This window comes from Nesoenas mayeri, assembly GCF_963082525.1.
Source record: "Nesoenas mayeri genome assembly, chromosome: 3".
Taxonomy (NCBI): Eukaryota; Metazoa; Chordata; class Aves; order Columbiformes; family Columbidae; genus Nesoenas; species Nesoenas mayeri.
The window spans coordinates 28759718-28772891 of record NC_137544.1 but is presented as its reverse complement, the minus strand read 5'-3'; the positions used below and the strand labels follow the sequence as shown (position 1 = coordinate 28772891).

Below are 13174 nucleotides of genomic sequence, written 5' to 3'. Positions count from 1 at the left end.
CATTTTGCAAAATTTGCATTTTGCTTTTACTTTTGAAGTGAAGGAATATTCATTGAGGCTTCATCCATTATATTTCTGAAAAGGACTATTTCATTGTTGTCTTTTATCTCCAGATATATTTACCTGAGAACTTCGCAATGTCTTCATTTGCTAAAATAGCATGATTTTTTTAAACCAAGTAAGTTACCTCAGTAATGCTGGTGGACGACTAAATATCTTTGCCGATTTTTTTAACGTTCATGTACTCAGGTTCTTAGGCTCTTCTCAAGGTTTTTGTGCTCTTGCAGAATAATCTGTTTCTTGTGTATCATCAATGTGCCTGTAGAAAATGTTACTGTCAAACATCAAGATCATGCAGTTTGCAAGAATCACAGGCTTTCCTAAGCAGTCATGATTTTTTTTCTTTTTAATGTATTTTAAGAACACTGATTTTTATACAGCATAAAACACACTATAGAGTTAGAAGGAGTAGAATAGGCTCACAATCATTTTTAAGATTCTCTTTGTACTTTGGTGCCATGATTTCTGTAAATTGTTTAGGAATTAAGACCCTAAGATACGATTTATTAAGTAACTATTTAAATATTATGTTTTACTACTGATTATATTTGGATGTATTGTATTGACATTAACCTTAAAAGCATAAACTGAAAAATATTTATATTAACATACTTTGATGTTGAAAGTAGTTTGTAGCCAATTAGTGACTTTTATCTGATGTTCAAAGAAGGTTCTCACTATCCATTTCAAATGTGTAGTTGAGATTAGCTGCATGCTGAAAAAAAGGTCTTCTCTGTACATGTCCAACTTTTTTTGTGTTTGAATACTCAGAAAATACAGTCTCTCAGTAGCTTCACAGAGTCTTTGAATCTCTCTGAAATATTTAAAAAATAGTGTCCATATATTACTTTTGTCCTTTAAGGACATTAATTCTTAAATTTCCCTAGCAGCTGTTTTCAAGAAGTTCTGGGACACGCTCTTTGTCAGGTGCAATTACCAGTTTAATGGCACTCCATGTTATGGCACATAACCAGAAGAGCTAGCAATTCTCTACAGTACACAAAAAGTGATTACCTTTATTTTTACTACACATGCATTTGATTGACCAAAATTGCACTAAAACATGAAGGCTTTTCCAAGTTTTAACATGATTCATAGGAGAGAAATGCTATTCTCCTTGCCTTTTCTGAGATGTACAGAATTACTAAAACTGCAGTTAACATTTAGATGAAAAATGAAATCAGTTTTTCATATCTGGAAATGGTTTATTTTTCAGTGGCTAGCTAGCAAAATCAGAAGGGAAAAAAGTGATCTTGAAGGAATGGTAAGAGAGATGCATAGAAATTAAAGTCTTAGTTGTGTATGTCAACAATATTGCAAGTTTGTCAGAAAAAAAACCCACAACAATCAATTAACTATCTGTATTTAATGTGTTAACAGAATTTTCAAGGGAAATATAACAGAAAGTTTGATATCTTTCTAAATCATTCTGCAAGTACTGTTAGTACTGTTTACAATTTGTAAATCAGTCTGTGATTTTCACAAATATTTTCATCAGTTATGAGAAAGGTATTCTCAGTGCTTAATAACTCAGAAGAGGCTGAGTGGCATGTAATTGCTTCTTTGTCAACTGAAGTAATTTAGCTGTAATAACAGCCTCCAGCATAAAAACAGCACCTTTTTCAGATCAGGTTTTTTTTTTTTCTCCATTTCCTTATTATCCTAAATGAAGAATGGAATTCATATACATCTAGCATGCCCACAGGTAAACAATAGCATAATAACTGAAACAAGACAGTTTTCTGCTAAACAAGTAGAGCATGCATATCTCTACCGTACAACATTAGTTTAGACATTTGGGATTAATTGTCTAAATTGGAACTAAATCTTTTAATCTATGGAGTATTGCAATATAGATTAATACATTAAGAAAAAACTGTACTCATTGAAGTCCTAAAATAATGAGGGTTAGTGGCATGACATCAGAAATGAAGTTCAGTTTCTGATGCCTCTGGTGAGAATTTCTTAGTTTTAGATTAGATCAGATTTTTTTTTTCTAAATGAAGATACAAAATAAATCACCTTTTCTCACATCCTTTCTCATATTGACAGAATCATTATGCTTCCTGTCAGACTTGGAATGGGAAAATGTTTTTTACTCCTTTTTCAACTTTTCTACACGCAAACTGTTTTTGTCACTACTCCTTAACACAGCTAAATCTCCAATGTTCGCCTCATGTCTCATATTCCTCTAGCCTTCATTATTTCATCATCTTCTCAGGACTCCCCAGGTGTTCTATCATTTCACATAGTTAAGTCAAAACATGGCCACAGAATTAACCTTTAGATCACGTGACATTTTGCTTTTGAATTGCTCAAAGGATTTACCTTGCCCAATACATAATATTCTTTGTTCGTTTTTGGAAATACTCCTCAGCTGACAGCTATCCTCTGTATTTTTTTTCTTTTATCTTATTTCCTACCTTCCCATCAGGATTTTCAGCCTGAATGACCAACTTATGGTACTGTTGCAGCTGTCAATGATTATTGTCCATTTCATGCCCACAGGACTATTTTCTTGAGACTGAATACAGGATATCCAATATTGCATTAGATACTGGCATTTAGGGAACTGAATTTTACCCTAAATGCTCAATTTTTGAAGTATATATCTGCAGTCAGAAGCCTACAAGTAGATGACTCATTTTCCTGCTGAGTGCCACACCCAATTTTCTACTCCAAAAAGAAAAAAAGATCAAAGGAGATGGATAAGAACAGTTCACAAGATATTGTAGTTGTACCTGTTACAGCCATGTCTTAAAATTATAGTACTATCCAGTTCAGTAAGATACATTTGCCACCTGAGATCCAAGAGGAAAACAGAGCCATCTTCACAAAAAGGTAGTAAGAATTTCACAGATCTTAGATATAATGAGTAAATGAGGATGATTGCATTCCATTATTTTCCTTAGAATTGCATGTGCTTTATTTTAACCGTTTATCTGTTAGGAGTACACAGCAAGTCAAGGGAGGTGAAAGAATCTATTTGAAAGAGTTTTTCTTGTATGTGCTGCAGCTTACCCATGGCTTGTGGCCAGATGATTTACTTCTAGAAGAAACTCTGCACTACTCGCCAGTTGTCTACACAGAATAACAGAACTGATACCAATGCTTTTCTATATATCTTCCTCAAAAGACTCCTACCACAATCAGGGACTTGACTGTGGAAATTGATCTGAAGTGGAAAACATAAAGAAAGTAAAATATCAGAATTAGATCAGAAAGGTTGCACATATTGCTGTTACCTTATCAGCACTTCAAAGAAAATGTAAAAAATTAAAATAACTTAGACAAGGATTTATACCTTGGCCAGTTCTGACTGTCTGTATTCCTCACTGGTGTCACAGCACACTCTCAGCAGCACTCAGCAGCTGCTGCTAGGAGATAGCTTTTTAGTTTAGGGAATTACCTGAACTCTCCCTGACCTCTGCTTGTGTCTCCACCTTTTCTTCCAGATATCTTGAAGTTTTATGAAAAATGCAGAGAATGTTTAGAGACAGGAAAAAACCTTAATGGGAGCCACCTTGTCATATTTATGCATGTAAGAGAACCTCAGTGATACTATGGGCTTCTCCAGTGAAGGTCTTTTATATCTAATAGATTCACAAAATATGGGTTTTGAGAGCTGACTGTCTTGGTTCTTGTGATGGTATGAGAGGACATGTATGTGTTGTGTAGATAAGAGACCAAATATTTTCTGCAGTTCAAAGAATTCAGAGGAATTTCAGCATTCATTTTGGTTTTATCTTCTTCTGTGAGTGAGGCTGACAGAAAGCCCAGCATGCTTTGTACACAGTTGACCTGTGACAAGTACTGAACATATGATTTACCTCCATATTCCTGTGTCTAGAAATAGGTTTTCTGTTAAAAAACAAAGCAACTCTTACTGTAGATTACAAATTTACATTTCACTATACTTCCTACCTTTGCTCCTAATTATTTAATTCCCTCTCATCTGTATTTTGCGGCATGAAACCTTCTTCAGTGACCTGATTGTCCTCCTCTTTTGTATTACATGGAGAAAGAGAAATATGTAGTACCACAGCACTGACACTTTTCTGTAGAATATAGGTCGATCTCTACTGTTATGCATAATGGTTTGTAAATTAGTGTTTGTGTGATTTTCATATGCAATGATACTTTGCCATTCTTTTTCAAAGCAGACAGTGAGTGAAATGAAAGAAAATTATTAACACAACAAAATTTGCCTGAATATAACAATTTTTATAATGGTAGAATGCTCCAGGATTATGCATACTCTCAGTAGGAAACTTTCTGTTTTCCTGATTGTCATGCTTCCAACATTGCCTGTCAAAATGAACTGTCTTGTAACCAATGAAGCAGAAAAAATCATGACATAAAGGATGTTTATCAGTATCTTTGTGTACTCAGTAAATACACCTTGGCCAGTGGGGTCAGCATTTAGAATGTAACAACCTCATAGTCCTTTTTCATTACAAATATGTCTCTATGATTTGAACACATCAGCACTTTTTTTTTATTATTAATCTAAAATTTCAGGAGAAACATGTTCTGTTCACATGAATGAGTGTCTAGACAGACCCTGTTGGAATGGAGGAGCCTGTGAAGAGGACATAAATGGCTTCAAATGCATCTGCCCCTCTGGTAAGCATTTATAGATTTTATACAATTGCTGGTTTGGCATAGTCTGTGAGTTTTACAGTTGTTACTCAGGTGCTATAAAGTCTTGTATGATGAAAGTGCTCTACTTACATTTTGAAAAATAGCTATTTATTTAGACTAATAGAAAGGAAAATTTTCTCAATGAGTGCCCATAACAACTTGCTGTGACCTAATTTAATAAATAATAGATTATGAAGTACTTGTAGTACTGGAATATACGTTCCTTAAAAAAAAAAAAAAAAAAAAGGTGCAGGTTTTAGACAGCAAAACATGTAGAAATCGGAATCAGGCAAACATCCAAAATCTCAGTCTTTGGAATCCTCTTCTGCTGGCCACATTACTCACACCTTAAGGAACTGAAGACTGCTCTAAAGTATGTATGACCTTTACCTGGTTGCCTCAGCATGGGCATTTTGTGCCACCTGAGGTGTATTTAAGTATCCAAGATATTGTATGAGGCTGGAGAATATGGTACAGGATATAAGGGATATCCAAGATGGATCAGGCCAAGTGGCAACTGAACTAAGCACAAAGCGTAAAAAGACCCAGCAAAATAAAGGGCGAAATAAATATGATGTTGAAGATTTTGCTTTGCTAGTTATATACACATTTTATAACCTGGGATTTCTATGTTTCTGTATGTTGACTAAGAAAATGTAGAAAAGGGTGGGTTAGAAATTCCTAATCTTTGACCAGCATCAGCAGGCTTTCTCCATTTTTTTTATAATCATTGTGGCCAAAGGAGACTGGGGTAGACACTTAGCAAATGGTAAGTTCATTCATTAACATGGGTAAGAAATTACTGATAAATTCTAAAATGGTTTTTGACATATGCATTTGCAAGCTCAGTGTTACTATGCAAAATAAGGTCAGAAGAATGACTTTTATATAGCCACGGTCTAAGAAGGCTTACAGTACCAGGATATTTGGAAGAGAGACTGATAATGATCAGTAAAACCTGGAAATGTAAGAGTACTGAAACACAAGTGTCCAACCATCCCTCTCAAGCAAAACAATTGATTTAAAGAGGACTTTAATGTACTTAATATCAAGAGATCCTTAAATGCTTTAAGGGTGGTGTCTTGATGAGTTGGGAACTGAAGATAACACTAAGTTACATCTTCAAAGGTAAGATGATGCTTTTGTGTTTGTTGCTTTATTGGGACAAATCTAGGCACAGGTTCAAGTGTTTTACTGAATAAGAGCTGTTGCTAAATATTAACACAAACATTATCTCCTTTGTTCCACTGAGATGGAGGTTCTCACATTCAATTCACTGCTTTGCTATTTCATGTTTAACCCCCATCCGTGTTCACTAACACTCTTACATTCAGCAGATTTTAGACTGAAACATCCTGAACCTCTTTTACACAGCAGAACGTGCCAGTGATAATAAAGAAAATTGTTGTGACATTGTCTTAGTAGGTTGTTTGTGCTTGTAACCTGCAGTAAACCAGAGGTTATCTGTATAAATTATTATTTCTTTCTGAAAAGAGTTAAGGCTTTCTCTATAACTATTTACAGCTACCTTATTAATATAATGGCAAGATGGATTAGAGAGGAGGGAAATTGTGTAGTGATGTACATACCTAACAAAGAGCTGAAAAAGAGCAGAAGTTTAATATAAATGTGATATGGATCCCCTTTCTGCCCTTGGGTAAAATAATTAATATCCCAGTTCATATTCTCTAGGTGAAAGTGCAGATAAACAAATGTAACCATCTCACAAAGATATTGCAATGATTACACAGATAATGTCTGTAAATTGCCTGAAAATAAAAATCACTACATTACTGGTTACTTTTACTGCTAGCTTGGTTCTAACAAGAACATCAGTTAACAATACAGTTAATTCAAGCTAATCCTTAAGTGAAAAACAACGGTTTATGCCTTTATATATGGCATTGACAACCAGTGTCATATTGGATTTCTGGAAAAAAAAAAAAAGGTTTTGTTCATCAGAGGATCTGCAGTTGCTGTCTTTTAGCAAGTAACAGTAAAAAAATAAATAAATAAGAAGAACTTGGAATAAATCACATATATTCAGTAACAAAATACAACAGAGCACAGAGAATTTGGATATGCCCTAATGATCAAATTCTTGTAAATGAAAATACTTGTAGCTGCAACTGTTTGACTAGACCACCAATAATGTGTTTTTCACTGCCTGTTTTTCTTTGTAATACATTTTTATTCATTAGATAGGTGGCTGTTATCTTTCTACTTCTCTGCTTTGCCTGTTGTTGTCTGAAATAGTCTCTGGTTGCATCCTATTTTTAGGTGCATGGTTATGTCTTCCCAGATTACCCCTTTCAATATTATCAAATATGCTACAAAAAATGAATGTAAATAACTTTATATGCAGTGGAGATTTTATTTCTATTTTTATTTAAAAGGAATTGTAACTTTGTTTTATTGGATACAGCTTAAGATGCCTTTGCTGGGCAAAAAATATGTCAGTAGCACCTCAGCCATGTCAGAAGTGAGCAGCACTGTTTTTTAACTTTGACTAAAAAATTAAAAGGTGACAGAGTTAGGAGTTATATGCATTAAACTTTAATGAGTGTTTTTCTTCAAATTATACCATATCAGAGTGCCTTTTATTTGGGATATGATAGCATAAGTTATCTTGACATACAATTTAGAAGGAAAAGGATGAATTTGTTTTTTTTTTTTTTTCCCCTACAGAAACTCTCAATGCTAGGCTAAGATAAATCTGGGAAGACTCCTAAAGAGTTTTGTATTAGCAGTGGGTGAAGATAGCTTAATGAATGATCTTGTATGGCTTAATAGTGAAGAGATGCTGCATAAATAATAAACATATATGTTTTGAAAGGAAAATGTGTTTTATATCTTCTTTTATGTTATACAGTTTATTTGTGCAAAGTGGATGTATAAGTAGGAATTTTTACTATTAAGATACATATTTTTTTCAAAAGCTCATGTGGTTACACATGATATATAGTGCTCTATCTGGAAATGCATAACTGCTCCAATGAGAATGCTAACATGATGGATGAAAGACTGGATTCTTCACTGTGCTGTGTGGCATATGCATTTGATTGGATCTGAAGAAAGCAAGTTAATTAGCCTGACTAACAAGCAAGGTTCACTAACCTGACAAGAAAGCTATGCTAATAGCTATACTGCTCCTGGTACTGAAGTAAGCTCTTTCAGATATTGTACCTTTTTTTAAAGTACTATATTTATGAAGTCCAGAGCTACTAACATATAGTGTTTGAATGGAGTTAAGAGAATTCCATTGTCAGAAGTTTATAGACTGAACAAACTGCTTTTGATTAAGTCTTGTGGTCTTCCATTTTTATTTTATTTCAAGAAGAGTCTGAAGTGAGAAATGCCTGTAGCATGAGCAAGGGACTTCTGCTTTGCTGGGTAATCCTCCAACAAACAAAACTCCAGTCTGCCATGCTTATGTTTGTACGTATTTTCCAAGACAGTCTCTCGTAAATGCAAGTGTGAAGACCTCAGTACTTTCTGCACTGGAAATTCCAGAGCTGTTGGGTTTTTTCCATCACCAGTAGTCAGTGTGTTAACAGAAACCAAGGCACACTATCATTGCACACTTCTGTAATTAGTCTATAGAAAATACTGAACACTTACTGTTGGATGCAGTAAAATGAGAATTTTCTTAAAATACTGATGTTCTTCAATGTATTAAGTATATTTATATTATGTTTCAAAAAGATAGATGTATTTGAATTTAGCACAGCACCTACACCTTTCCACAAGAGCCCAGATACTTTGTTTTTAATTTTGAGAAATATTTACTTTTTGTAAGCATTATATTTCTTATTTTTGAATTATTTATGATACTGCTATCTCATTTTTAATTACTCTATAGAATATTAGTGAAAAACTTATTTACATCAGTCATAAATTCAATAGGATACTTCTTTCCAAAAGAAAATCTAATTTCTGAAATGTTTGTGCTATATATGGACATTAAAACAACAACAAATAATATCAAAGTAATTTTTATTTATCTAAAACAAAATAATATGGATTTTTAATAGCTTCAGAATAGTAATATACGCATCACATAAATTTGTATATAATTAATCACATAAAAAATAAAGTAAATAAGCTATACTGATAGATTTAAAACATTACAGTTATGAATAACTTAAAATGGTTAAAATATGCTGCTTATTTTTAAAGATCAAATTCTGTCTTCTCTATGGCAAAATTTTCCTGTTACTGAAATTTTCACTGTTTTTACTGAATTCTTACTTTACTGATTCACATTTCATTTCTCATTTGTGCAGAAAACATTCTCTCTAAAATATGAGTAGGTGTGTCTTCTCTACCCAAATGCCAGGAAAATAGTTAGGTAATCCTCAATATTAATCCTTCTGATGGTTTAGGAGATTAGCCTAGGTTGGATTCATTGATGCACTAAAAAGTTCTGCAGTCACTACAGTAAAACAAATAGGGAAATACTACTTTGATTCGTTGCCAATTTATCTAGTATGTCTTTTGTCAAATCATGTCTTAACCCTCATACAAAAAGACAAAATCCAATTTATTCCTAATCCTGTCTCAAAAAAACAATCATCTCCAAAGAAATTATCAAAGTTTTTCAAAATATAAATACAAGGAAGGACCTGTGTTCTCTTCAGTTATATAGATTCAACCTCATTCTTTTAATATAAGAAATAATAATTAAGTGCAAAGTAAGAGAAAAATCAGCACATCAGTCTTCATATCTGTTCTGTCTCGTTGAAACCAGGCAAACTCATAAATCTGCCTATGTGAACATAAAATAGTAAACTATGAGGAACATCCTTAGCAACAAGTTTTTCTATTTATGATGCCACAACAACAAGTATTAGTATTTTGCAATTTATAGTAAGGACTGTATAGTGATGTGTTATATGAAATCTATTAATTATTTTCCACTGAGCATCCTATAAACACATTCAATATATTCTTAGAAGAACTTTGGGGAATATAAGAACAATTTTAAAAGTGAAGAAAAACACATTTGAAAAAAATGTATGTTTTTTGAATATGTCTATATTTCTTTATCTTCAGAGTATTTTTAGGGCTGTAATAAACCAAAATTTAATACAAAATGTCATGATGTAGAAATTCCTAGTCCAAGATCTTCAATAATTTGTAATGAATATTTACATATTTTTAAAGTGGAATGTAGCTGGAATTAAGTGCTGAAATATTTAAATGTATTGATAAGAATTAAATCCTGATTAATAGAGAAGTGTATAAAAACTTGAAAATAATTATTACTTCTGGAAAACTTTACATTTGGGAATAATGTGTTGGATTCTTTTTTCATCTACCTATCCAGTGTCAAAAGTGCAACTGATGTAGTAGGGTTAAACATGACAGCAAACTTTTTTTTTTTTATTCCCCAGAAAGAAAACCCTCACCTTAGAAACTAAGAGAACACCAGTAAGGAAATAGTTCATCTATAAAAGGGGAAAGGAAGGATGGCCTGAGGGCTAAAGCAATGAACTTTGATTTAGGAAATCTGTTGCAAGTTCTACCTTGCTCTAAAGTGAATTTTTACACAATATGTTTAATACCACGAGTTAGTCAAAGAATTGGTTCTGCTAATATGAACTGCAGAACTATGCTGATGGCAAAAAGTTTTGAGTCATTGAAGAAGGAGGAGGAGGATTTACTTCAGGCATCAGAGCAGAGATTCCCTTGCAACCCATACATGCAGCCCATGGTGAGGCTGGATCTCCAGCTACAGCCCATGGAGATCAACAGTGGAGCAAATACCCATCTGCAGCCCATGGAGGGCCCCACACTGGTGGATGCCTGAAGTAGGTTGTGACCCCATGGAAAGCCCACACTGGAGCAAGCTCCCAACAGGTTCGGGGGCATGTGGAGAGGAAGCCCATGCAGGAGAATCCTTTTCCTGAAGGACTGCAGCCCTAGTGAGAATGCTAGGTGAGATTTATCTCACATGCTAGGTGAGATTTATCCTGAAGTACTGCAGCCTGTGGGAAACACCTACACCAGAGCAGGGGCAGTGTGAGAGGGAAGGAGCAGCAGAGAGGAGCTGTTATGGACTGACTGCAATCCTCCATTCCCCATTCTCCTCTGCTGTTTGGTGAGTGATAAAACAACTGTGTGGGAGTCTGGAAACCATCCAGTGTGAAACCACCACAGCAACAAAGACCAGTCTTAGGGACCTACAGATTTAATAAAAAGAGAAGTAAAAGTAGGAACCTTTAGTATTTTAACCTCCTCAACGTCTTCCACACAAGGACAAATTCTGTAGCAAGGAAACTCTAAAATATTTAAATTCAAATTAGCCAGTGATACAATTAACATGAGGAATTCTGTTTAAGATTCTTGAAATATTGTGAAAGTACCATAACAATGAGCCTTATAAACAGGGTGGAAGAGGCCCAGACAAACCTCCTGCTCAGTACTTTGACTGAGGTAAGTGCTGTGTCTGTGGCAGGTAAGCTTGGAAGATAGCACTGGAAAAACAAGTAATTCTGAGAAGTATGAAATCTATGTTCCACATAGCAAAAAGTCTTGCATTGTTAAATAATGCCTTCTGGAAATATGTTTTCCATCAATTCTACAAGAAGAGTCTCCTGACTCTTTCACCAGAGCAGACAAAACCTTCAGCCGGAACTAAAAGTACTAAGGAAAACATGATAGGCACTAGCAGTATGTCTCTTTCCGTCACTCGCTGTCACTATGTGATCTTTTCCATCAGTAACACGAAGACTAATAGGTATTAATTAATTTGTATTCCAAACTCAGTATAATAAAAATGCAACATAATGCCATCTTCATCAACAGAAGGAATGACAGAGGAAATTTCAGTTATGATAGATACGCAGCTAGTATATGACATCTGATTTAATATGTGATATTGGAGCTAATGCAGTATTGGCTCTACACAGTGAATTCTTCATATGGTCTGTCAAGAAAACTGAAAGGTAGAAGACTGATGAGGAAATCCTAAAGGACAGTATTTGAACCTATGTTATACTCCAAGATTTCTTAAGACTAATGTGTCTGCAAAACTTTTTACCTATCAGTGAATCAGCATTTTTCTCCCACAGCATCCTTACAGGTAAACTGAGGGAGTGCGGTCTGGACGATGGGGTAGTGAGGTGAACTGCGAACTGGCTGAAGGAAAGAAGCCAGAGTCATGGTCAATGGGACGGAGTCTAGTTGGAGGCCTGTATCTAGTGGAGTGCCTCAGGCATCAGTACTGGGGCCTGTATTATTCAATATATTCAGTGCAAAGTGTAGAGTCTTGCATCTGGGTAGGAACAATCCCAGGTTCCAGTATAAGTTGGGGAATGACCTATTAGAGAGCACTGTAGGGGAAAGGGACCTGGGGGTCCTGGTGGACAGCAGGATGACCATGAGTCAGCACTGTGCCCTTGTGGTGAAGAAAGCCAATGGCATCCTGGGGTGTATTAGAAGGGGAGTGGTTAGTAGGTCGAGAGAGGTTCCCTTTCCCCTCTACTCTGCCCTGGTGAGAGCACACCTGGAATATTGTGTCCAGTTCTGGGCCCCTCAGTTCAAGGTGGACAGGGAACTGCTGGAGAGAGTCCAGCGCAGGGCAACAAAGATGATTAAGGGAGTGAAGCATCTCCCTTATGAGGAAAGGCTGAGGGAGCTGGGGCTGTTTAGCCTGGAGAAGAGGAGACTGAGGGGTGACTGTATTAATGTTTACAAATATATAAAGTGTAAGTGTTATAAGGATGGAGCCAGGCTCTTCTCGGTGACAACCAATGGTAGGACAAGGGGTAATGGTTTCAAACTGGAACGCAGGAGGTTCCACTTAATTTGAGAAGAAAATTCTTCTCAGTGAGGGTAACAGAACACTGGAACAGGCTGCCCAGGGTGGGTGTAGAGTCTCCTACTCCGGAGACATTCAAAACCTACCTGGACACATTCCTGTGTAACCTCATCTAGGTGTTCCTGCTTCGACAGGGGAATTGGACTGGAGGATCTTTTGAGGTCCCTTCCAATCCCTGACATCCTGTGATTCCGTGATTTTGTGAAAAAAATGCCAGTGGAGTGTACCAAATCTGTTCTTGTTACAAGCAATAACATGTACGCTTTCAAAACCCATAGAAACCTGGTAGCTTCATCATACATTGTCCTTCTTTTATGTGACTCAGTCTTCAGATTATTATTTGTCCCTCATGTTTTTTTCTTACTTTGACAACTTATAGTTCTCATTGAAACAGTCTTTTTTTTTTTTTTAAGTTTTTTTATATTGATTTCTTCATCGTGTTTTCTAAAGATGTACTACTTGCTGCTCTTACCATTATTCTCTCGGTGGTATTTAACACTTCTTTTGTTTAATAATAATTAACATTTGAAACCTCTTATTTGTTGCAAGTATTTTCATACAGACTAATTAAACTTCCATTTCTTGCAGGTAGACTAGTTAGCAAGCACTTTTTTCACTTTGCCACCTGAGTATTTGTGTTCCTTT

General features: G+C 35.3%; 1 protein-coding gene across 1 annotated transcript in view; it reads left to right on the top strand.

Annotated features, from left to right (window-relative positions):
• The window catches only part of EYS (eyes shut homolog), a gene marked incomplete at its 5' end in the record, with an annotated part of 675648 nt that overhangs the window by 7072 nt on the left and 655402 nt on the right, over positions 1–13174 (top strand). Inside the window, one exon of the mRNA XM_080341398.1 lies at positions 4582–4686. Coding sequence (XP_080197524.1) covers positions 4582–4686 — 105 coding nt within the window. The remainder of the gene's footprint in view (positions 1–4581; positions 4687–13174) is intronic.